The sequence below is a fragment of the Musca vetustissima genome, unplaced genomic scaffold, assembly GCF_032173495.1.
Source record: "Musca vetustissima isolate MV318-11 ecotype Yass unplaced genomic scaffold, APGP_CSIRO_Mvet_v1 utg2910, whole genome shotgun sequence".
In the NCBI taxonomy this organism is placed as follows: domain Eukaryota; kingdom Metazoa; phylum Arthropoda; class Insecta; order Diptera; family Muscidae; genus Musca; species Musca vetustissima.
The window spans coordinates 461,002-488,269 of NW_026885361.1; the positions used below are offsets into that span (position 1 = coordinate 461,002).

Consider the following 27,268-nt stretch of genomic DNA (forward strand, 5'->3'; position numbering starts at 1 on the left):
GGATCATTGCCAAGGTTGTTCATAGCTCGGTTGTACATAGCTCGGTAACGCCTTCAAACGGGAGATTTTAGCTCAGAATATTCTCTTTCCATTCGGGTCATAGGGACTATAGTAACCTATAATCTAAAATTAATACACCGAAGATTAAAAAAAAATTAAAAAAAATTAACATTAGAGTTTGATAAATAAAATTAAATACAAATAAACTTTTGTCTTGGATTTTTATTCAAATATTTAAAATAAATATTTGGGAAGTTTATTGAATATTTCGAGGTTGTTTCCAACAAAAATTTTATATACCCTCCTGCAAACTTTTACATTGCCGAATTTGAATCATGCCAATTAATAGATGGCGCTGACGATGGTCCATTACTAAGGTTGACATGCTCCAAAACCTGGGGGGTTTATTTTAGGGCCTCGTATTGAATATTTTGAGGTCGTTTCCAGCAAAAATTGTATAGATCAGAATACCTGTATATATATCATAGGCCAAGTCGTATTCTCTGCAGATGATCAGAAGTCTAATTTTTACACAAGACCCCTATTAGATAATATATATTTTATATTTATTAAAAAACTAGTTCAAAATATAAAAAAGTTTATTTGACACACAATATATTTCATCCAACATAAATTGATTTCCCTTCCAACTCCTACACCCTTGCCTATTCCTCCTTTTTCGACAGCTCTTCAACAAGCCGTGCACTCTGTGCCTTCAACTGCTTACGATTTGGTATATTATGTGAAATTTTAGCATCTTCCAAGACATCTTCATCATCGGGCAAGGGTTTTGAAACCTCAGCCAACTCTTCCATTTCCATGCTGGCCAAATATTTCTGATGATATTCCTCCGTCAATTGATTCGGATCAAAGGGTATAGATTTACGCGACTTCTGGCTGGGTAATAATTTTTCATAGGCCACCATAAGGGTTTTAAGTTTGCGCTCAGCATTTTGTAAAATTATTTTTGCTTTAAATAGAGAGAGAGAGAGAAAGGGAGAGAGAGAAAGAGGGAGAGAGAGAGAGAGAGAGAGGGAAAATTAGAAAAATAAATAGAGAATTTAATCCCTCTCACCATCTTCTTCGAAGAGTTCGGGTGGCACAGCATACATTGTCAACATTTCATATTTCAGTAAGGGCAACTTCAAATACGGCGTGGGATATTGTATTTTGTGGACACGGGGTGGACGTCCCACATGACGCATAATATCCGATATATTCCAGAGGGCATATCTGCAATGTGAGCCAAAGATTGAATTATTGTTTATGAAGAAAATTTTAAATAACTACATTTGACCTTAGTATAACAAAAACCGCTGCTCGATTTTTCATGTGCATCAAAGTCTGCACCTCTTTGGCATCCTCAAGCTTGATTTTCTCCTCCAGGTCCTTAATGTTCTGGAGACGTCTAAAAAGGCCAGAATTAAATTGGAAGTAAAAACTTAATAGATGTTGACAAGATACAATAGGTATTGACAAGAGTCAATAGGTATTGACAAGAGTCAATAGGTATTGACAAGAGTCAATAGGTATTGACAAGAGTCAATAGGTATTGACAAGAGTCAATAGGTATTGACAAGAGTCAATAGGTATTGACAAGAGTCAATAGGTATTGACAAGAGTCAATAGGTATTGACAAGAGTCAATAGGTATTGACAAGAGTCAATAGGTATTGACAAGAGTCAATAGATATTGACAAGAGTCAATAGGTATTGACAAGAGTCAATAGGTATTGACAAGTGCCAATAGTTATTGACAAGAGTCAATAGGTATTGACAAGAGTCAATAGGTATTGACAAGGATCAATAGGTATTGACAAGAGTCAATAGGCATTGACAAGAGTCAATAGGTATTGACAATAGTCAATAGATATTGACAAGAGTCAATAGATATTGACAAGAGTCAATAGGTATTGACAAGAGTCAATAGATATTGACAAGAGTCAATAGGTATTGATAAGAGTCAATAGATATTGACAAGGGTCAATAGATATTGACCTGAGTCAATAGATATTGACCTGAGTCAGTAGATTGACTTGAGTCTATAATTGACTTGAGTCAATAGATTGACTTGAGTCAATAGATTGACTTGAGTCAATAGATTGACTTGAGTCAATAGATTGACTTGAGTCAATAGATTGACTTGAGTCAATAGATTGACTTGAGTCAATAGATTGACTTGAGTCAATAGATTGACTTGAGTCAATAGATTGACTTGAGTCAATAGATTGATTTGAGTCAATAGATTGATTTGAGTCAATAGATTGACTTGAGTCAATAGATTGACTTGAGTCAATAGATTGACTTGAGTCAATAGATTGACTTGAGTCAATAGATTGACTTGAGTCAATAGATTGACTTGAGTCAATAGATTGACTTGAGTCAATAGATTGACTTGAGTCAATAGATTGACTTGAGTCAATAGATTGACTTGAGTCAATAGATTGACTTGAGTCAATAGATTGACTTGAGTCAATAGATTGACTTGAGTCAATAGATTGACTTGAGTCAATAGATTGACTTGAGTCAATAGATTGACTTGAGTCAATAGATTGACTTGAGTCAATAGATTGACTTGAGTCAATAGATTGACTTGAGTCAATAGATTGACTTGAGTCAATAGATTGACTTGAGTCAATAGATTGACTTGAGTCAATAATTGACTTGAGTCAATAGTCATTGACAAGAGTCTATAATCATTACAAGCGTCAATAGGTATTCACAAGAGTCAATAGGTATTGACAAGAGTCAATAGGTATTGACAGGAGTCAATAGGTATTAACAAGAGTCAATAGGTATTGACGGGAGTCAATAGGTATTGACGGGAGTTAATAGGTATTGACAGGAGTCAATAGGTATTGACAAGAGTCAATAGGAAATGACAAGAGTCAATAGGTAATGACAAGAGTCAATAGGTATTGACAAGAGTCAATTGGTATTGACAAGAGTCAATAGGCATTTACAGGAGTCAATAGGTATTGACAGAAGTCAATAGGTATTGACAGAAGTCAATAGGTATTGACAGAAGTCAATAGGTATTGACAGAAGTCAATAGGTATTGACAGGAGTCAATAGGTATTGACAGGAGTCAAAAGGTATTAAAAAGACTCAATAGTCATTGACAAGAGTCAATAGGCATTCACTAGAGTCAATGGGTATTGACTAGAGTCAATGAAAAATAACTAGTGTCAATAGATTGACTGGAGTCAATAGATTGACTTGAGTCAATATATTGACTTGAGGTAATAGATTGACTAGAGACAACATATGGTCGTGACTCAATACCTTGACTAGAGTCAATGCCATGACAGAAATCAATTAGTAGACTAAGGTCTAAAGTCAAATTCACCTCTCTTCCTCCTCGAAATAATTGTTCAGCAAAATACTTTGCTGTTCCGCTGCCACCTTCTCCTTGAAGGCCAAAAAATCATTTTGCAAGTGGCCCAATTCATTTTGTTTGATTAACTTGAAATTGATTTCAACTTGGGTTTTGATTCTGTGAAATAAGAATCCAACATTAAGTTATTCAAATTTTAATTCTAAAATCTGCAATGACCCCAAATCACCTTGGAAAAATTTCCGTGGCCTTGGAACACAATGTGGCCTCTTTAATTTGTTTTATAACCGCTTCGATTGTTTCCAACTCATGTTGCAGACTCAGCATTGATTTTGTTTCGCGTGTATAATGCTTCGCCATGTTTACCACCAATTCGGGAGGTTTGGGGCCCTTGGCTCCACCAGGACGTGGTTCAGATTCATTAAAACCAGTTAGGCTTTGTAATTTTATTTGGGCGGATTTGCGGGACTTGTCCTCCATTTGCTGAAAATAACTTCTTAAAAAAATATATTAATTTTCAGATCTCCGATTTCTCACCCTATACTCCGTACCCAATTGCTTAAACTTGGCTATGGCTGGTGTACCCAAATACAAAATATGTTTAATAAAATTCGCCTGATCATTGATGTCCTCACACAATGATCTCAAAATCGGCTCATAGAATATACTATCATGTCTTAGCACCTCAATGATTTTCTTATACGTGGCATTGACGGCCTTTATCGCCCTCAACCGGGTATTGGAATTTTCAATATTTTTCATAAATTCACGCATCTGCAGCTCTTCATCGAGAACGAACTCATTTTGATATTTAATACGATTTTCAATTTCACCCTTCTGAATGATTTTCAATTCATAGTCCTGCTTTAATTGCCGTAGACGATGCATTAATCGATCACGTTCCTTGCGCATCACAAATGTCCGTTGATTGATATTGTCGACGACCAGATGAACTGGCATTTTTTCATAGAGACGTTGCATATCCTTGTGATTGATAAGGAAATTGCGAACACGCAGGACATTATCACCGAATAGGACATTTTGTAATTTAGTTCGACCATCTCGGCATTGAATGCGCAAACGACGTGCCGACTTGAGAAGGCCTTTGCGTGATGCTCGATTCTCCAGCCGTTTGAAAATCATGCGTTTGCCTTTTTAAGGAGAGAAAGGGAATTATTTACACTTCTTCATCCTCCTGACTATGCAACTTACTTAGCAAATCCGCCATGCCTTGAAATTCATCAATTAATGCCCCCATCGACCATCGTTCATCAATGACCATGTGTTGCCGTAAAAAAGTCGCCTCGAAAAGACCATGATTGCGTATGGCCCGAGGATGCACGGGACGTGGTGCTAATATGTCGGTGGTTTTAATGGCTTTCATCCTTTTCGGGTTTTATTTTCTAAGGTTATTTGTCAGAAGTTTTTTTTATAAAGTTACTTCAAAAAAATTAATTGAAAAAAAAAAATTGACAAGAGCCTCAAATTCAGCAGCCTTTGCAGCAGCTCTGGATAGGGTAACCATATGATGAAAATAGGGTTCTACAAATTCCGTCCGTTGTGATTACTTGAGTCAATAATAATTGGCTTTATAGGAATCAATAATGATTGAAGAGAGTCAATAGCGACTCTATTGGAGTCAATTGTGCAGAGTCAATAGTATTTCCTATAGTCATACTAGTTTATGTTGATTATAGACTAGAGTCAATTGTCATTTGATTAGAGTTAATTGTCATCTGACTAGAGTCAATTGTCATTTGAGTAGAGTCAATTGTCATTTGACTAGAGACAATTGTCATTTGACTAGAGTCAATTGTTATTGACTAGACTAGAGTCAATTGTCATTTGACTAGAGTCAATTGTCATTGACATGAGTCAATTGTCATTTGACTAGAGTCAATTGTCATTGACTAGAGTCAATTGTCATTTGACTAGAGTCAATTGTCATTGACTAGAGTCAATTGTCATTGACTAGTGTTAATTGTCATTGACTAGTGTCAATTGTCATTGACTAGAGTCAATCGTCAGTGACAAGAGTCAATTGTCATATGACTAGAGTCATTTCTCATTTGACTAGAGTCAATTGTCATTTGACTAGAGTCAATTGTTATTGACTAGAGTCAATTGTCATTGACTAGAGTCAATTGTCATTGACTAGAGTCAATTGTCATTTGACTAGAGTCAATTGTCATTTGACTAGAGTCAATTGTCATTTGACTAGAGTCAATTGTCATTTGACTAGAGTCAATTGTCATTTGACTAGAGTCAATTGTCATTTGACTAGAGTCAATACACATTGAAAAGGGTCAATCGACATTGACTAGAATCAATTGTCATTGTCTAGGGTCAATTGTCATTGTCTAATGTCAATTGTCATTTGACTAGAGTCAGTTGTCATATAACTAGAGTCAATTGTCATTTGACTAGAGTCAATTGTCATTGAGTAGAGTCAATTGTCATTGGCAAGAGTCAATTATCATTGACTAGAGTCAAAAGGTATTGATAAGAGCCAATAGGTCAATTGACAGGAGTCAAAAGGTATTGATACGAGTTAATTGGTCTGGACAAGAGTCAATTGTCACTGACTAGCGTTAATCGTTACGCCTTTAAACCTGAATATAGGCTTGAAAATATTATTTTTTTCAGGGCAGGGTCTAGGCTTGAAAATATTCTTTATAAATCCTCGCCTTCTGGACATAGCGTAGCCGTCGAAATATTCTTTAAAAATCAAGTCTGCAGGACAGAGTCTAGCCTTCAAAATATATATTATAAACCCTCACCTTCAGGACAGAGTCGAGGCTTGAAAATATTTTTTAAAAAACATCGCCTTCAGGACAGAGCCTAGCCTTCGAAATATTCTTTAAAAATCCTCGTCTCCTGGACAGAGTCTAGCCTTCGAAATATTCTTTAAAAATCAAGTCTTCAGAACAGAGTCGAGGCTTAAAAATATTTAAAAAAACTCACCGATTGGAGGCTTGAAAATATCTTTTAAAAAAACTCACCTTCAGGACAGAGTCGAGGCTTGAAAATATTCTTTAAAAATCCACGACTTTGGAACTGAGTCTAGGCTTTAAAATATTTCGTAAAAATCCACGCCTTCGTTGCAGGGTGAATACGATTAAAAAATTTCAGCATGAGAACCCACCTTTTGTTTTTTCTCACAATTTCCGAACTTCTTTGACAATTTCTACGAAAATTTTTCAGTTTTCGATAAAAAATTGGAGCAAATGTTAGCTTCTCTTTACATTTCAAGATTTTTTAAATAAAAAAATCCTTAAAATTTATTCCACAAATCGAATGTAATTTTGGATAAACTGATAAGAAACTGAAGAAGAAAAAAATCCAAAATTGATCTAAAAACCCCAACCGCAAGGAAACCCAAAATGTTTAATAAATCTAAAGATTCCCAACAAAGGGTACATCCTCGAGCTATACGTCATCATGGTCTACTCGGGTCGGGATTTGTACAACAGCATATGGTGTGTGATGATAAGTGGTCGACAAAGGATTTAAGGGATGAGTTTAAGGCTATGGCAGGATGTTTGGGTAAGGTTAACATATTTTTGAATACAATTACCTTATTTTTGACCTTCTCCATAAAAGCACCATGTCTTCAAGACAATTGAGAAACACCACCAACTGCAGCATATTGCCAAAAATGTACAACATCTCCGAAAGCAATGTCGCCAGGGACGCCAGGAATTACTGGCCATAGAAAAGCTAAAAAATCGCAATATAATAAGAAACCTCTTGCAGGATAATAAAGAGCAGGAATGCCTATATCAGGATATGCCGGTGCATCAGGTGGTGGAGAACATCGATCAAAGGACATTTGTGCTGCGCAAGGAACAGGATCGTTTGAGGGATAGGAAAAATAAATTGGAAAAGCAATTGAAGGAGTTGAAGGTGGGGATTTAAAATAATATTTATAAAAGTTATATTTAAGGTCCATAATATTCCTTTCCAGCTCAAAGCCTCCCATCTAGAAGATCGCATAAAATTCCAAAATATCTTCGAATTGCAAGAGGAGAAATTGGCCAAGGAGTGCGAAAAGAAATTATCGAATAGTCAAATACGTCTGAAAGCCATAAAGACAATTAACACCACCTATCGGAAAGTTCTGCAGGTTCTTCGACATGATGAAATGTTCTATGATCCAATACTCCAGTCATTGTGCGATGACATCAATGATCAGAGAATGTTTATAGAACATATTTTGGATGTGGGAAAACCTGCATTGGAAAAGCTGAAGTATTTGACAGATTATTCGAAGGTAATGTCAATGTAGAATAACAGAGTACTGTTCTGAATTTGTATTTTTTTTTTCATTTTAGGAATATAATGACAAATTGCGCTGGGAGACCCAATCGTTGATACACGATATTGCCAATAAACATAAACTTCTAAATCGAAGTAAACCAAATCCGGTGGAACGCAGTAAACAGGATGAGGCCACTCTCTTGGTTGAGGCACGTGCAAGATATGCCCGCACTACATATAGCATGAGTAAATTGGAAAATGAACTCAATGCGGTGTCGGAGGTCATCAATGGCATAAAGTTTGCCACATTGTGCTCAACGGCAACAGAGATTTTTCCGAGGTAAGGAAACATTTTACGTCTTTAGAACTGACAAAGGGCTTGGAAATAGTTAACAAATCCAAGCCTTTGGACCTGGCCAAGGGTTGAGTCTAGGCATCGAAATATACTTTAAAAATTCACTCCTTTGGAGCTGGGTCTCCTTTTAGACTACGAAATATTCTTTAAAAATCCTCGCCTTCTGGACTTGAAAAAATTCTTTAAAAATCCTCGTCTTCAATGCAGAGTCTATCCTTCGAAATATTCTTTAAACATCAACGTCTTCAGGACAGAGACTAGACTTCGGAATATTCTTAAAAAAAAAGTCGAGGCTTGGAAATATTCTTTAAAAATCCTCGCCTTCAGGGCAGAGTCTAGGCTTCGAAATATTCGTTAAAAATCCTCGCCTTCAGGGCAGAGTCAAGGCTTCGAAATATTCGTTAAAAATCCACGCCTTTGTAGCTGAGTCTAGGCTTTAAAATATTCGTTAAAAATTCTCGCCTTCAGGACAGAGTCTAGCCTTCGAAATATTCTTTAAAAAGCCCCACCTTCAGGACAGAGTCTAGGCTTTAAAATATTCGTTAAAAATTCTCGCCTTCAGGACAGAGTCTAGCCTTCGAAATATTCTTTAAAAAGCCCCACCTTCAGGACAGAGTCTAAGCATGAAAATATTCTTTAAAACCCTCACCTTCAGGACAGAGTTTAAGCTTAAAAATATTCTTTAAAAATCCACGCCTTTGGACCTGAGTCTAGGCTTAAAAATATTCTTTAAAAATCCACGCTTTTGGACCTGAGTCTAGGCTTAAAAATATTCTTTAAAAATCCACGCCTTTGGACCTGAGTCTAGGCTTGAAAATATTCTTTAAAAATCCACGCCTTTGGACCTGAGTCTAGGCTTAAAAATATTCTTTAAAAATTAAAGTCTTCAGGACAGAGTATAGCCTTCGAAATATTCTTTAAAAATCCACGCATTTGTAGCTGAGTCTAGGCTTGAAAATATTTTTTAAAAATCCATGCCTTTAGAGCTGAGTATGGGCTTGAAAATATTCTTTAAAAATTAAAGTCTTCAGGACAGAGTCTAGCCTTCGAAATATTATTTAAAAATCCACGCCTTTAGAGCTGAGTCTAGGCTTCGAAATATTCTTTAAAAATCCATGCCTTTGGACCTCAGTCTAGGCTTAAATCTATTCTTTAAAAATCCACGCCTTTGGACCTGAGTCTAGGCTTAAATCTATTCTTTAAAAATCCATGCCTTTAGACCTGAGTGTAGGCTTAAATCTATTCTTTAAAAATCCACGCCTTTGGACCTGAGTCTAGGCTTAAAACTATTCTTTAAAAATCCACGCCTTTGGACCTGAGTCTAGGCTTAAATCTATTCTTTAAAAATCCAGGCCTTTAGAGCTGAGTCTAGGCTTGAAAATATTCCTTAAAAATCCACGCTTTGGACCTGAGTCTAGGCTTAAATCTATTCTTTAAAAATCCATGCCTTTAGACCTGAGTCTAGGCTTAAATCTATTCTTTAAAAATCCACGCCTTTGGACCTGAGTCTAGGCTTAAAACTATTCTTTAAAAATCCACGCCTTTGGACCTGAGTCTAGGCTTCGAAATATTCTTTAAAAATCCATGCCTTTGGACCTCAGTCTAGGCTTAAAACTATTCTTTAAAATTCCACGCCTTTGGACCTGAGTCTAGGCTTAAATCTATTCTTTAAAAATCCACGCCTTTGGACCTGAGTCTAGGCTTAAAACTATTCTTTAAAAATCCACGCCTTTGGACCTGAGTCTAGGCTTAAAACTATTCTTTAAAAATCCACGCCTTTGGACCTGAGTCCAGGCTTGAAAATATTTTTTTAAAAATTAAAGTATTCAGGACAGAGTCTAGCCTTCGAAATATTATTTAAAAATCCGCGCCTTTAGAGCTGAGTCTAGGCTTGAAAATATTCCTTAAACATCCACGCTTTTGGAACTGAGTCTATGCTTGAAAATATTCTTAAAAAATCCACGCCTCAGGGCAGGGCCTTGAAAATAGTCATTAAAAATCCCACACTTTGGAACTGAGTCTAGCCTTGAAAATATTCTTTAAAAATCCACGCTTTTTATGCCGATTTCTTATCTTTTTCAGAATCAAAGCCCAAATTGAACACAACTATAAATTGAAGAAGGAAATTGTTTGCGATTCCCTTTGCCAGGCCACACTGGAGACCAAGGAGAAATACTGTGAGGTCCTGCAAGAGGTTATTAAAAATAATCTATCCCAGGCAGAAATTGAGTAAGTGGATTCAAATATCCAATATGCGATTTTAAACTATTAATGTTTTTTTCAAAGTCGCCTTGATAAAATTAAGGATCTGAATGACAAAATTAAACAGCAGGATGCAAAGGAAAAGGATACTGTTCAAGCCATGAAACGGAATAATGATTTGTTTGTGGTGTTGCGGTAAGGGTCCACCCTTTATTGAAAATTACATTCAAATAATTTGTATTACTTTAATTTCCAGTATTTTCCTGTGGAACATCTTTGACATGCTGCGACATGTCTACAAGACATCACGTCCAAAACGAATTCAGTATCCAAATTCCTATTTGAAGCTACCTCTGTTAAAATTTGAAACAATGACTTCATGTCCTCCGGAAAATATGGAAGAAGATAGTAAGTCTTGAATACATTCATCAAAGAAATCCAAGCTTATAGAACTGTTTAAGACCTCGATTTTTTTAACGAAGCTTATAGATCAGTCTCTGAAAATATTTTTTTAATAATCTTTATAGACCTCAAATTTAGGACTAGAAAATATTCGTAAAAATCCATCTTTTTAGGCCTGCTGTAGGCCTAGATATCTTCTAAAAAAACAAAACTTTTAAGGTCTCGAAAATATTTTTAAAAAATCCATACTTACCCGCCTACAACGATCTGAATGATCCTCCGATCATTCAGTTAATTCTATTATCATTACATTTTCTTATTTCTCTCTCCCTGCAGTTAATGAACTCTTCCATATGGTTCGCCAAAAATTAACGCACCTTATGAACGCCTTTAATCAATTATCCAGCGGCTCAACTAAGCGACGTTTTTCTATCCCCAAAAATAATTTGGAAACACATCGTGAAGTGTATATGGATGATATGGTGACAATGTTTCAACAATATGACGAGGGTGCAGAGGGAGATTTCATTCGAAATGCTAAGGTCAAAGATGCCAGTGATGATGAGATCAAGGAGACGGAACGTAATCCCAAGGAAATTTATAGCCGCCAACAAATGAAAGCAAAAAGTCTACATTTGGTCGAAGAAAATCTTAAAAAGGACTAAATAAAGGATATCAAAATGAGAAGAGATTTGAAAAGTGCTGAAAAGAAAATAAAAATGTTAAAAGGTTTAAAAAAATTATTTAAAAAATATCAAAATAAAAATTAAAAAAAATTGCTCAAAAAGTCCCTTGAAAATATTCTTTAAATATCCACGCCTTCAGGGCAGAGTATAGTCTTGCAAATATTCTTTAAAAATCCATGCCTTCAGGGCAGAGTCTAGTCTTGCAAATATTCATTAAAAATCTATGCATATAGAGCGGATGATAGACTTGAAAATATTCTTTAAAAATCCACGCCTTCAGGGCAGAGTCTAGATTTGGAAATTTTCTTTAAAAATCCACGCCTTCAGGGCAGAGTCTAGATTTGGAAATTTTCTTTAAAAATCCACGCCTTCAGGGCAGAGTCTAGATTTGGAAATTTTCCTTAAATATCCACGCCTTCAGGGCAGAGTCTAGCCTTGGAAATTTTCTTTAAATATCCACGCCTTCAGGGTAGAAATTTCTTTCAAAATCCAAGCCTTCTGGGGAGAGTCTAGCCTTGGAAATTTTCTTTAAAAATTCACGCCTTCGGGGCTGAGTCTGGCCTTGGAAATATTATTGAAAAATCAACGCTTTCAGACAGAGTCTACCCTTGGAAATTTTCTTTAAAAATTCACGGCTTCAGAGCAGAGTCTAACCTCTTTAAAAATCCACGCTTTCAGACAGAGTCTAGCCTTGGAAATTTTCTTTAAAAATTCACTCCTTCAGAGCAGAGTCTAACCTCTTTAAAACTAGTCTTTAAAAATCCACGACTATGGAGCTGGCCAAGGTCTTGGAAATATTCTTTAAAAATCCACGCCTTCAGAGCAGAGTCTAACCTCTTTAAAACTAGTCTTTAAAAATCCACGACTATGGAGCTGGCCAAGGTCTTGGAAATATTCTTTAAAAATCCACGCCTATGGAGCTGGCCAAGGTCTTGGAAATATTCCTTAAAAAAAACACGCCTATGGAGCTGGCCAAGGACTTGGAAATATTCTTTAAAAAATCCACGCCTATGGAGCTGGCCAAGGACTTGGAAATATTCTTTAAAAATCCACGCCTATGGAGCTGGCCAAGGACTTGGAAATTTTCTTTAAAAATCCACGTCTATGGAGCTGACCAAGGACTTGGAAATATTCTTTAAAAATAAAGCCTATGGAGCTGGCCAAGGACTTGGGAATATTCATTAAAAATCCACGCCTATGGAGCTGGCCAAGGACTTGGAAATATTCTTTAAAAATCCACGCATATGGAGCTGGCCAAGGACTTGGAAATATTCTTTAAAAATCCACGCCTATGGAGCTGGCCAAGGACTTGGAAATATTCCTTAAAAATCCAAGCCTATGGAGCTGGCCAAGGACTTGGGAATATTCTTTAAAAATCCAAGCCTATGGTGGTGGTCAAGGACTTGGAAATATTTATTAAAAATCTACGCTTATGGAGCTGGCCAAGGACTTGGAAATATTCTTTAAAAATCCACGTCTGTGGAGCTAGCCAAGGACTTGGAAATATTCCTTAAAAATCCACGCCTATGGAGCTGGCCAATGACTTGGAAATATTCTCTAAAAATCCACGCCTAAAGAGCTGAACAAGGCCTTGGTCAAGGTCTTGGAAATTTTCTTTAAGAATCAACGCCTATGGAGCTGGCCACGATCTTGGACACATTCTTAAAAAATCCACGCCTATAAACCTGGTCAAGGTCTTCTATAAAACTGCGCTCCTTTGGAACTAAGTCTAGGCTTGGAAATATTTTATAAAAATCTCCAAAAAATGCATTCCTATAAAAATAAATGGACCTAAATATTTACTTGAAAAGAATACACAATTAAAGCCACTGATATTCAATATTCTACCAGTTGCCAATTTTCCAGCATGATAGCTGGAAGCACTAACCAGCTGGTGATTTTCTTAATTACAGAGGCTCGCACACACCGAGCTATTATTCTTGTGTTTATTTGTAAAACAAAAGAGTGTAAGCATGATAATGTTGCCACCCCAATCATGTGAATGGATGGACTAACCACTGACTGCAGGGAACAGAAGTAAATGAATGAAGCTGGGGCAATCCGACAAGCTCAGAATCGCATCAGCATCTCAAACGTCTTGTTTTGTTGGTGTTGAATAAGCAATCAAGAGATTGCATAGCTACCATAGGGGCTAAGGCAAATACGGAGAAGATGTTAAATTTACCCTTAGGCAATGTGTAAGAGAACGTTTTGTTTTATTTTAGGTGGGTGGCTGGGTTGATGGTTAACCAACACACACACACAAATGTGCAACTACTTAACAGTTTTTGCAAAATTCTTAATGTAGAAATAAACGCCTTTAAGGGGACAGCCAGTTAGGCAGCCAGCTAAAGCAATAAAATCAATTGCCTGTCTTTTGTTGAAGACCGACGTTTGTTTCTTAAGTCTTTTGTTTGCAATTCCCTTTGGCTTGGGATATTCTTATGCAAAAACCATGTCTTGTGATTTTTTCAAATTGTTATTGCTTAATAATTATATTGAAACATATAATTTTGGCAAATACCGTTAAATCGATTATGGATGGGAAGTAGAAGCAGAAGATGGAGAAAAAATTGAAGTTTTGTTTTTTGTTAAAAAATAATTATTTTTTTAATTCTATATTTCTATGAAGTATAATCGGAAAATTTTAAAGAATATTTTCAAGGCCTTGGCCAGCTAGTAAGGCGTGGATATTTAAGGTCTTCAAGGCCTCAACACAGTTACAAAGGCGTGGATTTTTAAAGAATATTTTCTAGCCTAGACTCAGCTTCAAAGTGGTGGATTTTTTAGAGAATATTTTCAAGCCTAGACTCAAACCTAGACTCAGCTCCAAAGGCATGAATTTTTAAAGAATATTTTCAAGCCTAGACTCAGCTCCAAAGGCGTGGATTTTTAAAGAATATTTTCAAGCCTAGACTCAGCTCCAAAGGCGTGGATTTTTAAAGAATATTTTCAAACCTAGACTCAGCTCCAAAGGCGTGGATTTTTAAAGAATATCTTAAAGCCTAGACTCAGCTGCAAATGCGTGGATTTTAAAAGAATACTTTCAAGCCTAGACTCAGCTCCAAAGCGGTGGATTTTTTAAAGAATATTTTCAAGCCTAGACTCAGCTCCAAAGCGGTGGATTTTTTAATGACTATTTTCAAGCCTAGACTCAGCTCCAAAGCCGTGGATTTTTAATGACTATTTTCAAGCCTAGACACAGCTTCAAAGGCGTAGATTTGTAAAGAATAATTTAAGCCTCAACACAGTTTCAAAGGCGTGGATTTTTAAAGAATATTTTCAAGCCTAGATTCAGCTCCAAAAGCGTGGATTTTTAAAGAATATTTTCAAGCTTAGACTCAGCTCCAAAAGCGTGGATTTTTAAAGAATATTTTCAAGCCTAGACTCAGCTCCAAAAGCGTGGATTTTTAAAGAATATTTTCAAGCCTAGACCCAGCTCCAAAAGCGTGGATTTTTAAAGAATATTTCTAAGCCTCAACAGAGTTCCAATGGCGTGGATTTTTAAAGAATATTTTCAAGCCTAGACTCAGCTTCGAAGGCGTGGATTTTTAAATAATATTTTCAAGCCTAGACTCAGCTTCAAAGGCGTGGATTTTTAAAGAATATTTCAAGCCTAAACTCGACCTCAAAAGTCGTGGATTTTTAAATATTATTTCTAAGCCTAGACTCAGCTCCAAAGGCGTGGATTTTTAAGGAATATTTTCAAGCCTAGACTCAGCTTCAAAGGCGTGGATTTAAAAAATAATATCCTTACTTTCCTTGACTCTTCCCACAATTTCTAAACCCCTACATCACATATATTTTTTTCCTGATTGTCGTGGACTAATAGAACCGTGGGGAGCTTCATATCTAAGATAACAGTAACATTACACGAACATCATTGTTCATGTAAGAGACTTTTTTGTATACAAAAAAAAGTTTTGTGGTTTTTATTTTATGGGTCAATATATGCCAATTTTTTTATAAAAAAGATTTCGGCATAAAATTTAAATAAATTTCTGTACGCACCTTAGGTTGCCTAATTTAAAATTGTGCGTTGTTTTGTTACATTTCTGTTGTAACACCCAGCCGTAGGCATTTCCGTGCTTTGGGCATTATTCATTACAGAAATTCCCACATTTGCTCTTTTTTCATGCAATTCAAATAGATTTGCCACTTTTCTGAATTAAATTTAGGTTTCTAGTGTAATTTTAATGTTGTTTTTCGAAATGCTTTTGTTTTTGTAAATATAACACAGAGGTCTAATGTTTGAGTACCTATCAGCGGTATCTCTATACATTTGAATTTTTAAAGAATATTTTCCAAGCTGAAACACAGTTTTTTTTTAAATGAATTCCAAGTCCATCTTCGATGATTAAAAAACATATTTTCCAGGTCTTGGTAGGGCTTATAGGCGTGAATTTTTAAAGAAAATTTCCAAGGCCTCAACCAGCTTTTTAGTCGTGGATTTTTAAAGAATATTTTCATGACCTCGACCTGTTCTTAAGGTGTGGATTTTTAAAGAATATTGCCATGGCATCGACCTACTTTTTAAGCGTGTATTTTTAAAGAATATTTCCAAGACCTTCACCAACTCTTTAGGCATGGAAATTCATAGAATATTTCCAAAGCATCAACCAGCTCTTTATTCGTGGATTTCGAGTGGATAACATTTTCAAGGCCTTGTCAAGGCTTATAGGCGTGGATTTTTTAAGAATATTTCCAAGACCTCGACCAGCTCCTTAAGCGTGGATTTTTAAAGAATATTTCCAAGACCACGACCAGCTTCTTAGGCGTGGATTTTTAAAGAAAATTTCCAAGACCTCGACCAGCTCCTTAGGCGTGGATTTTTAAAGAAAATTTCCAAGACCTCGACCAGCTCCTTAGGCGTGGATTTTTAAAGAAAATTTCCAAGACCTCGACCAGCTCCTTAGGCGTGGATTTTTAAAGAAAATTTCCAAGACCTCGACCAGCTCCTTAGGCGTGGATTTTTAAAGAAAATTTCCAAGACCTCGACCAGCTCCTTAGGCGTGGATTTTTAAAGAAAATTTCCAAGACCTCGACCAGATCCTTAGGCGTGGATTTTTAAAGAAAATTTCCAAGACCTCGACCAGATCCTTAGGCGTGGATTTTTAAAGAAAATTTCCAAGACCTCGACCAGATCCTTAGGCGTGGATTTTTAAAGAAAATTTCCAAGACCTCGACCAGATCCTTAGGCGTGGATTTTTAAAGAAAATTTCCAAGACCTCGACCAGCTCCTTAGGCGTGGATTTTTAAAGAAAATTTCCAAGACCTCGACCAGCTCCTTAGGCGTGGATTTTTAAAGAAAATTTTCTTTAAAGAATATTTTCTCAAGGATTAGCAAGGCTATAAGGCGTGGATTTTTAAAGAAAATTTCCAAGACCTCGACCAGCTCCTTAGGCGTGGATTTTTAAAGAAAATTTCCAAGACCTCGACCAGCTCCTTAGGCGTGGATTTTTAAAGAAAATTTCCAAGACCTCGACCAGCTCCTTAGGCGTGGATTTTTAAAGAAAATTTCCAAGACCTCGACCAGCTCCTTAGGCGTGGATTTTTAAAGAAAATTTCCAAGACCTCGACCAGCTCCTTAGGCGTGGATTTTTAAAGAAAATTTCCAAGACCTCGACCAGCTCCTTAGGCGTGGATTTTTAAAGAAAATTTCCAAGACCTCGACCAGCTCCTTAGGCGTGGATTTTTAAAGAAAATTTCCAAGACCTTAGGCGTGGATTTTTAAAGAAAATTTCCAAGACCTCGACCAGATCCTTAGGCGTGGATTTTTAAAGAAAATTTCGACCAGCTTTCTAGGCGTGAATTTTTAAAGAATATTTCCAAAGAATATTTCCAAGACCTCGACCAGCTTTCTAGCCGTGAATTTTTAAATAATATTTCCAAGGACTTGGCAAGGCTCCTAGGCGATGATTTTTAAAGAAAATTCCAAGGACTTGGCAAGGCTCCTAGGCGAGGATTTTTAAAGAAAATTTCCAAGGCTTTGACCAGGCTCAAAGGCGTGGATTTTTAAAGAAAATTTCCAAGGCCTTGGCCAGGCTCATAGGCGAGGATTTTTAGAGAATATTTCTAAGGCTTTGGCCAGGCTCATAGGATTGGTGATTAAAAGAATATTTCCAAGGCCTTGTCCAGCTCTGTGGGCGTGTATTTTTAAAGAATATTTCCAAGGCCTTGGGCAGGCTCATTTGCATGAATTTTTATATAAAATTCCAAGGCTTTGGAGTTCAAGACGTGGAGTTTTAAGAGCGTTTAAAGTTTATTCCCACAAATTATACCTCCTCCTTTCTACCACTTTACCAAAATTTATTCATAATTTTTTTTTTGTCTTTTTAAAAATTTTACCGCAATTTAATAAATCTGTTATGTATCATCCCTCTCTAATTGTACACCATTGGCGTGACTATGGTAAATCGATAGACTAAAAGAAGAGTAATTTCGAAAACAACAAAACTCCCTACAACAAAATGACAATTCAACAATACTTTCATTATTTGTGGTAAGTAAACGAAAAAAATAAAGAGTTTTTTCGACGATTTCATTTCAATTGAACGGAACTCTGTACAAAAATGCAATAAATTACAAATTATGGCAGACAATGCGAGTCAATGGGGGGATTCGATATTTGTTGTGATTTATCATGAAATGGGTTAGTCTCATTTTGTTCATCTCTTTGTTGTTGAACTAATTTTGACACATTTTTTTTGTTCATGTACACAAATCGATTGTATTTTTTATGAATTTGCAATTTATTTTGTTTATTTTCAATGTAATTTGAACGCCAAAAATGAAAACATTTACTGTGGTTAGAGGGTTGTCCATTGTGTAAACAAAAGACTTAAGAAACAAACATCGCTTTTTCAAACTTTCTTCTGTTCGATTTGTTTGTTTGGCTTTTTTCAATGTGTGTTTTGAAAGAGTATTCTTTTGTTTGCGTTTTGAAAATTATCAATAGTTTTGACAGCATGATTTCAATTGTTTGTAAATGTGGTTTTAGCACACCAACCGGAAGTGGGTTGAATCTGCAAACATTTGGCACAATTTCGTAATAGTTTGAAATACCAAATCCTTAGGGGGTGTGTGAAAGAGCTAATTGATTTTCAATTTGTTAATTCAATTTTAATTGCATATATTGATTACGATGTTAATTTGTTATTAATATGCAGAATTGTTTTCATTGAATAAATTATTTATTTTTTGCATTAAAATATCATTGCAAATTATGTGCAATTGTTTGAGATGTTTTAAATTTTAATTAATATGTTCATTAGTAAAATAATCACATCTTTAAAACTGAGTTTATCCTTGAAAATATTCTTTAAAAATCCACGCCTTTGAAATTGAGTCTAGGCTTGAAAATATTCTTTAAAAATCCACGCTTTTGAAATTGAGTCTAGGCTTGAAAATATTCTTTAAAAATCCACGCCTTTGAAATTGAGTCTAGGCTTGAAAATATTCTTTAAAAATCCACGCCTTTGGAGCGGAGTCTAGGCTTGAAAATATTCCTTAAAAATCCACGCCTTTGAAATTGAGTCTAGGCTTGAAAATATTCCTTAAAAATCCACGCCTTTGAAATTGAGTCTAGGCTTGAAAATATTCTTTAAAAATCCACGCCTTTGAAATTGAGTCTAGGCTTGAAAATATTCTTTAAAAATCCACGCCTTTGAAATTGAGTCTAGGCTTGAAAATATTCTTTAAAAATCCACGCCTTTGAAATTAAGTCTAGGCTTGAAAATATTCTTTAAAAATCCACACCTTTGAAATTGAGTCTAGGCTTGAAAATATTCTTTAAAAATCCACGACTTTGGAGCTGAGTCTAGTAAAAAAAAATCTTTTAAAAAATCCTCATCTTTGGAACTGAATCTAGGCTTGAAAAATTTCCTTAAAAATCCATGCCTTTGGAACTGAGTATAGTCAAAAAAAAAAAAAAAATCCTTTGAAAAATCTTCACCTTTGGAACTGTGTCTAGTCAAAAAAATATTCTTTTGAAAAATCCTCACTTTTGGAGCTGAGTTTAGGCTTGAAAATATTCTTAAAAAATCCACCGCTTTAGAGCTGAGTCTAGGCTTAAAAATATTCTTTAAAAATCCACACCTTTGGAGTTGAATGTAGGCTTGAACATATTCTTTAAAAATCCACGCCTTTGGACCTGAGTCTTGGCTTGAAAATATTCTTAAAAAATGTATGCCTTTGGAGCTGAGTCTAGGCTTAAAAATATTCTTTAAAAATCCACGCTTTTGGAACTGAGTCTGGGCTTGAAAATTTTCTTTAAAAATCCACGCCTTTGGAGCTGAGTCTAGGCTTGAAAATATTCTTTAAAAATCCACACCTTTGGAGTTGAGTCTAGTCTAAAAATGTTTCTTTAAAAAAATCGTCGCCTTAGGAGCTGAGTCTAGGCTTGAAAATATTCTTTAAAAATCCACACACATAAAATTGAATATATTCTTGAAAATTATTTAAAAAATACCCGCCTTTGAGATTTTAAAATATTCCCCAAAGCTCCCCCTCCGTTTAGTTTAGGACAATAAAAGTGGTGATATTTGACTGTTAAGGTCTAGGTCATCATCACAATATTAATGGAAATTTCAATTCTCACATTTGCCAATTCGCTGAAATTTGTTTTTATTTTTTTTTTTAATTTTAAATATGAAACAGGAAATAAAACTAAATGGAACAATAACTCTTGTTAAATGGCTGCGTTAGTTTACCTTCCCAAACAATGAAAATACTGATTTTGGAATTTTTTACTAGTCATGGAAACAATTATTCACATCATAAATCATTTGCCTTATAGGCTTAATTTTTCCCATGGAAAATACATAACAAAACAGACATTTAAAAATATTCTCTGGTATTTCAGAATAGTTTTTGTTTTGCTGTTTTTTTTTTTGCGTATTTAAAAGTAGCCCTTTTAATTATGAACATTTATTAATTATTTATGTAAAGGTAAATCTAGATAAAAAATATTTATTTCATAATTGTTGTATATATGTGTGTGTGTATTTAATGTTAATCCAATTAACATTTCATATTAAATATTTAAGAAGAGTTTTTTTTTCTTTAATTGGAATGCCAGGCAAAAAGGGTTTGCTGCTTAAGTCTTTCGTTTTATTTCCCACATGCATGTTTGCAGCCGCAAATCGAGTGATTAGCATTTACTGTGATGACACATGGAACCTTATGGATTTTTGATTTGGAATCAGTAGTCACGGGAATGATATTTTATTGGAAAAATAAAACATAATATTTTCAAAAAAATGAATAATACAGTAGAACACAAATAATAAAAACTCTAGTTTAAAAAAATAAAAATTTTAATTAATTGAAAAGAAAATTTCAAATTTTTTCTATTATGGAAATAATTTGGGAATATTTATTTCTTTTTTGGAGTTCCCACTGTTTAAAAAAATATCTTTTGAAACCGAAAATTAAACCCTACAATCATTCAACAATTGCCATCCCAAAAGGCATTTCTCAACAGCCTTTAAAGGTCGTTTCATGGAGGAAGCTCAACAAATCTCACCAGAATAATTGTTATAAATGTTGGTTGTCTGGTTGGCATCATTATCCTCATTGTTTTTTTTTTTTTGCCCTCTTTGAGTTGGCTTCTTTTTGATTGCGCGATTCACTTGATTTGCAGTAAAAAAAAGCCCAGACCAAAAGATGAGCAAATATATTGTAACCTATATTTAACCTAAAAATGTCACTCACCTTAACACCCTTTTTTTCCAGTTGCATTGCTGAAGTAAAATGAAACCCGAAAACTAAAAACAAAAAACAAATAATACAAATTGAGCAAATAAACAATTTGTTTTTGTTGTTCATGATAATTGTAGTCAAATTGAAAGAAAAAAAAATGAAGAAGGAGGTGAAGATAAAGTTTGCAATTTTATTGTGTGTAGTCAAATGAGGAGTGTGTAAATGCAAATAACTGATGAGACAAAGGCGAACGGGTGATGATTATGGCGGTAGGGGGGTAAATTGGCAAAATATGTAATTTGAATTTAAGGAATTTGTAAGTAAAAATAAATCTGTGAAACATAAGTGTTGTATATTAATTGTTATTATGAGTTACGGTAACAAAAAAGAGGCCATGACAAACAAACAATTTTTTTTTTAATTCGCTGAATCTTGTTCCAAGGATTGAGAAATCTACGGAAAAAATCCACTTTTCGGGAATACTTGAAAACATTTTTATAACTCAATTAATAATTCGTATACAATATATTTTTCTTTTAAATACACATAATTGTTGGAACTAATATTTTTTATAAATTCTAAGCCTTGTTACGCATTGCTAAAATTTCGAAAATTTTTTTTAAATCCACGCCTTGACAATTCTTCTAAAAAAATATTTTTTTTAACCCTTTGAGCCCAGATTTTTTTCCCGCAATCTTAGAACAAATATCTGTTCACAGATTTAATGGAGCTATCCTAAATAGGATATGCACAAAATTTGACATAGCTACATCCTTGCATTCGGGAGATACAGTACATTCTTTCGGCAAAATTAAAATCCAATATCAAGAAAACCAAATGCAAAATCGACAGAAAAATCATTTTAAATTATTGCCTATATTAATTTTTATAAGAATAAAAAATAATTCTGATGGCAAAATTCATACAATGTGAATACGGAGCGATTTAAATAATTTGGACTGTATACACAAATTAGTACTGTACACAAATTTACCCTCTTCTCTATATTGAAAAGCTCATAGCTTTACCAAAATTTTGAATTTTTTTTTAATTTTCTTTTGATATGTATCGTTCATAACCTGGTCTTGAAATATGAAATCCAAATAATATATATCTACTAGCAGCATATTAAATATAGGCTCTAAAACATTTTGTTGCCTGTGGGCTACATTGGGCCATAAAGGATTAATCCACGCCTTGACAATTATTCTAAAAAAATATTATTTTTTTTAATTAATAAAAAATCCACGCCTTGACAAGATAGCGAGAGAAGAAGAGCGGATAAATGTCTATTTTAGCCATGTCAAATTCTTGACAAAGCCAAGGAACTAATTTGGGTCTATTTTAGAGAAGAAGGCTAGATTATCAATTTCATATCTTCCAAACTGTTTATGTCTTCGGCCAATCAACGATGGACTTTTACAAATGATATGTTCAGAGGACAGTAATCCTCTCCGCTGGAGTCCCACTTCGAAGTGAGAGATCTAATCTTGCAGTTACCTGTTATGATCCCCACAATGATTTTGATCTCTTTCTCTTATTGTGTGCCAGCAGCGAAGACGTTTTTTTGTGAGAGAATTAAGGCCAGATAGATTTTGAGGTTCTGCAACCAGGTTACCTCAACCATCTGTTGTCGGCTACCTCGCAGTAGAACGAGCGGATTCCCTTCAATGTCATTATGTCCTGGAACCAAACATAAGCTAACTACCTGTCGTCTATCATTCAGAGCGAACTTGCAATCATGAACTGCTTTTGAGTTTATAGTATGCGATTTCATCGCTTTAAGGGCCGCCTGATTATCGACAGGTATAGTCACCGGTCCCGTAATGTCGGCAGTAAGTGATTTTACTATCCCGGCCGCTTTCGTGATTGCGAGAATTTTTGTTTGAAAAACGCTACAAAGATTGTTAAGTTTATATGAGTTATATGTTTCTAATTCCCTACAGTAAACACCTGCACCAGTGCCTTCCTCCATTTTTGACCCGTCTGTAAAGAATGACAGACCTGGCAGAGGTAAGGCGCCACTAGTCCAGGATTCCCTACTAGGAAACTCTACTTTGATGTCATTAAATTCTCTGTGAGAGGGAACATAGTCACTAAGATGACTATTCCCCCTCAAGAGGTCACAACCTGGTGTTATGTTTAGGACACTAGCATGACCATAGTTCGGCGATTTCCAGGCATCCGTTTCCCGGAGCCTCAGGGCACACCTGGTCGCCTGGAATTTGATCAGAATGTCCAGTTATTGGAGATTCAGGATTGCATTCAAGGCTGCCTGTGGTGTTAAGAAGTAACGCTCCGGTGATCAGAATTGTGACCGATCGCTGTACTAAACTTAATTTTGTCAGCAGCATCTTTGTGTTGACCCCCTGCCACCAAACAAGGCAACCATATGAAAGAATGGGGAGGACGATCGTCACATACAGCCAGTGTATGATCTCGGGTCTTAATACCCAGCTCTTACCTATGGAGTTCTTGCATGAGTAGAGTGCCAGCAGTCCTTTCTTAGAGCGTTCCTCAACATTCCTATTCCACGTTAGTTTGCGGTCAAGGATAGTGCCAAGGTATTTTGCTTCTTCAGAAAGGGTTAGAGTCATTAGAAACTTACCCCCAACCAGCAGGACTACATCATCGGCATAGGCTACAACCTTTATCCTAAGATGATCGAACTACAGCAGTATCTCATTTATCACCAGAAGCCACAGCAAAGGTGCATCTGTTAACAGATTTCCTTACGGAACTCTCTCCTAAGGATGAGTTGATAATTCTGCTTTCCAGCATTCTATCAATCCATTCCGTTATGAGTGAGGGGATACCTGTGCTTACGAGAGCAGAGTGGATGGCTTCTAGTTTCACATTGTTGAAAACTCCCTCAATGTCGAGGAATGCTGCCAACGTGTAGCCAGAAGACTCCATATTCTTCTCGATGCAACCAACCACCTCATGCAAGGCTGTATCCACTGATTTGCTTTGGGAGCATGCTGGGAGTTGCTAAGTTTACTTTGGTCAATGGTTTTTTTAATTTCTGAGTTAGGCGGAAACAAAGTTTCCCCATCCCACAACTCACCCTTATTCTTCCTCAAGTATTGCTCGCCAGCAAAATCAGTAGCGAACTTCGCGACTACACCGCCGTTCCTTTCAAATGAGGCGAGGATTCTTCACCTCCTCATCTGAAGGCCGTCGTTCTGCTTTTCCACTAACCTTAGTGGGTTCTCCAGTCCCTTAAATGGTGGTGGGATCTACACAGAGGTTACCATACCGCTTTGTATCTCTTGGACCGCTACATCTGCCAGTCTGCTACTTTTCCAAAGAGTGTCCAGGTTGTTAATTGTCTTCTTAAAGAAGTCCGCAGTCTCTTTGTACAAGGAGGTCTGGCCAAACCGTAGGCTCTGTCGATCAACTTCGTCGGACGGGAAGAGGTCCTTCAGATAGCTTTCGACCAGCAACCATTTATCCTCGCTGATGATTCCGTCAGGGTCAGCTCGATCCATAATTGCTACTCGCAGATCATCCGGAAACTCTTGTGGAGCAGCAGAGTCGCTGAGCGTCGTTGTAGGTTTCTGGGCTACCTGCTTCGAGACAGCGTGTTTGGCTTCCACCACACACTCACCGCACTTGGCAGGTTTTTCCTTCGACGCTACGACCGACGCAAACGAAGCAGAGCTTTGTGTAGCCGATGACTGCGTGGGTCTCTTTGCAGCAGGTTGTTGTTCCTTCGAGGACCTCATTCTGTTGATAGCGGTGGGCTGTGGCCGAGATTTGGCACCCGGGGTTGCAACCGCCGCAGAAATATGCCCAGCCGACGCAGGCAACTACATCGCTCTCGCTACCTTCGGCGTATACACTAGCAACTGCCCAATTGTCACAGCCTTGGTTGTCGGCTTTGGTCATTCGACAGAGGGTGGATTGACAGAGGGTGGTTGTGTCTTATCGGTCTTCTTGGAGACATTTTAACTGGCCTTCGGTGCTGAGAGCTTAAAAATCTCAGGCATCAGCTTCCTAGGTGTACTAGAACCCCCGACAGGTTTCTACTTCTTTGAAGGAACTACCGTGGTGGTCTTAGTACTGGTTCGGAGGATCCTTTCAATCAATTGCTGGAGAACTGCCGGGTAAAGGAGTTCCTTTATTAAAAGCAACTCCTTTCCCGTGATGGAGTCGCTGTCCCGTCCGATGAATCGGTTGCAGTAATTAACTGCTCTCCGGTACATCTTCTTGGCAGCGATCTCCTTGGCATCGACTTGTCTAGCAGTTACTGGTACTGATGAATTATCCATCTTATAGACTGGGGTCTCATCAGTACCAGTTTCCGTTTCGATAGCAAACTGCCTGAGTAATCTCGCGACATCACTACATGCCGTGGTGATTGAGTGCAGATCTTCAACCTTGCCAGGGTTTACTTAACTAGTCAGCAACTGGGAGGACTCTCCTTGCTTCGGAGGAGACATTATGGTCGCTACCGTGTTTTTCACCGTGGTGGTTATCACTGTAGTATCCATAATGTCTTTCTCGTCTGACAAGAGTTGATTCGAGATGCTCTACTGACTAAGGCGGAAGGAGCCGGTTTCCTCTATTAGGTTGAAGAGAAGATCCGACTTCCCGAAGGCGGAAGCAAATCTGTTTATTCTTCTAAAAAATATTTTTTTTTAAAATCCACGACTTGATAATGTTACCAATTATTTATTATAAATTTCTTATATATTTTTTGATATAAATTTCTTATATATATTTTTTAAATCCTTTACTTTCACACCAGATTTCCGGACCCTCAACTTGCATATAAGAACATTCATCAATTTAGCTCGCCTCTACAGATTCCCTTGTCTATGTGAAGACTGCGTGCCTTTAGCTTGTCGGTAAAGATTCTGTTCATTTAAATTAACAATGATTTCTAATTAATGGCTTAGAACAATCTAGACAAGCAGAAGCAAAAGAAGAAGAGCAACCAAATTCCCACGATTTGAAATATTGATTAACAAAAAAATTAAAGAGGCAAACAATGTCTGTCAGATCTTCGGTTCTTAAAAAATTGTAGAAGCTTTGGCAGTGGTGTCGCCTTTTTTTCTTGAACAATAACTGTTCAAAATAATGGTGCAAAACCACACACTTCAAAGCGTGCACAAAAACACACAAACGCAGTGTGGCCAAACAAAAGACTTAGGCAACGAACTCGATTTAATTTTGTTAACATTGTTTTTCATGGACAGACAGACAGACATTCATTAATTTGTTCAATTCAATTCGCCACTAAATTTAATTCCGTTAGTCATTCTATTCATTCTTTCAGTTATTCAATTCTTATTTTAAAGAGGCTGGATGGCTGTGGATTCAATTGTTCTTGTGGCCACACAATTGTTCCAAATGATGAGATGCCATTTGTTTTGTTGCAGCAAACCCTAGCCTCAGCTGTGCGACTTTTTTACACTTCATCTGCATTGCATTGCATCACATCGCAATTGTGGCTAAAAAGAATTCATGTCTCCGAAATGTTTTAATTTATTCTGCGAAATCAAACAATCTGCGTGTTCATCATCGGAGTTTACAGTATTGTTGCGGAATTGTTGGTGCTTTCTGTTCAATTTGTTTAACGGCATCGTGGTTGTCTAAATGTTAATATACCCACCAATTGACATTGAAATCAGCACTTTGGGCAATTTTTCAAACAAAAATTGAAATTATTGTTCTATTGGCGATCTATGGTGGTGGTGGTGGTGGTGGTGTGAGCCACAATCCAAAGAATGTTCTTTGTTCGAGGGTTTTTTTTCACACGTTTGAAGGTACAAAATACCATTGCCATTACACATTCCCTCGTGATTGGTACTTGGACTCTTCTATGCCAGATAGTTCCCCTTTTTGGTTACAACAAAAAAAGCCCCATTTGATATGCAAATGTTTTTCAATTTATTTTCCAAGCTCGTCTGTGGGTTATTTTCTGTGGCTGCAGATTACCCAACTCTGATCCGTGTAACTGCTGCATTGCCTCGTTTTTTTTTCTTTTTGTGAGCCATAATTATCACTTTTGGTGTTTTTGTAACTTCTTCTCAGCCCTCAAATGTTTAAAATGTTGATTTTATGTTTGTCGTCATTTTGTCAGTCACACCAATATCATCGTCAGCTTGAGCATCTCTGGCATATCTTGTGGCAGCACAATTAAATGGTGTTAACATTTGTTTGGAAGCCACACAAAAACAAATTGAGGCGATTAATTTTCTTGTTGTTGTTGGTTTGTTTGTTGGGTAACTAACGGTATTTAATGGTTATCTCTTTGTTTGCCAGAGAGCTTATTCTTATTCTTCTATTTTTCTTGGTGCCTATAATTAAAAAATTA

General features: G+C 36.3%; 2 protein-coding genes across 2 annotated transcripts; one reads left to right on the forward strand and one right to left on the reverse strand.

Annotated features, from left to right (window-relative positions):
• Positions 1-665: 665 nt before the first annotated feature.
• LOC133332618 (uncharacterized) lies at positions 666-4,720 on the reverse strand. The gene is made up of 7 exons (XM_061541001.1): positions 4,549-4,720; positions 3,874-4,487; positions 3,566-3,819; positions 3,349-3,495; positions 1,298-1,408; positions 1,076-1,233; positions 666-970 (listed from the first exon to the last, which is right to left on the reverse strand). Exons 1-7 carry the CDS (start codon positions 4,718-4,720, stop codon positions 666-668), a joined length of 1,761 nt encoding a protein of 586 aa, XP_061396985.1.
• Positions 4,721-6,719: 1,999 nt separating this feature from the next.
• On the forward strand, positions 6,720-11,220 carry LOC133332619 (uncharacterized). Its single transcript, XM_061541002.1, has 8 exons — positions 6,720-6,887; positions 6,940-7,242; positions 7,304-7,609; positions 7,671-7,936; positions 10,034-10,180; positions 10,238-10,348; positions 10,410-10,561; positions 10,892-11,220. The coding sequence occupies exons 1-8, from the start codon at positions 6,720-6,722 to the stop codon at positions 11,218-11,220; spliced, it is 1,782 nt and encodes a 593-aa protein (XP_061396986.1).
• Positions 11,221-27,268: the final 16,048 nt, after the last annotated feature.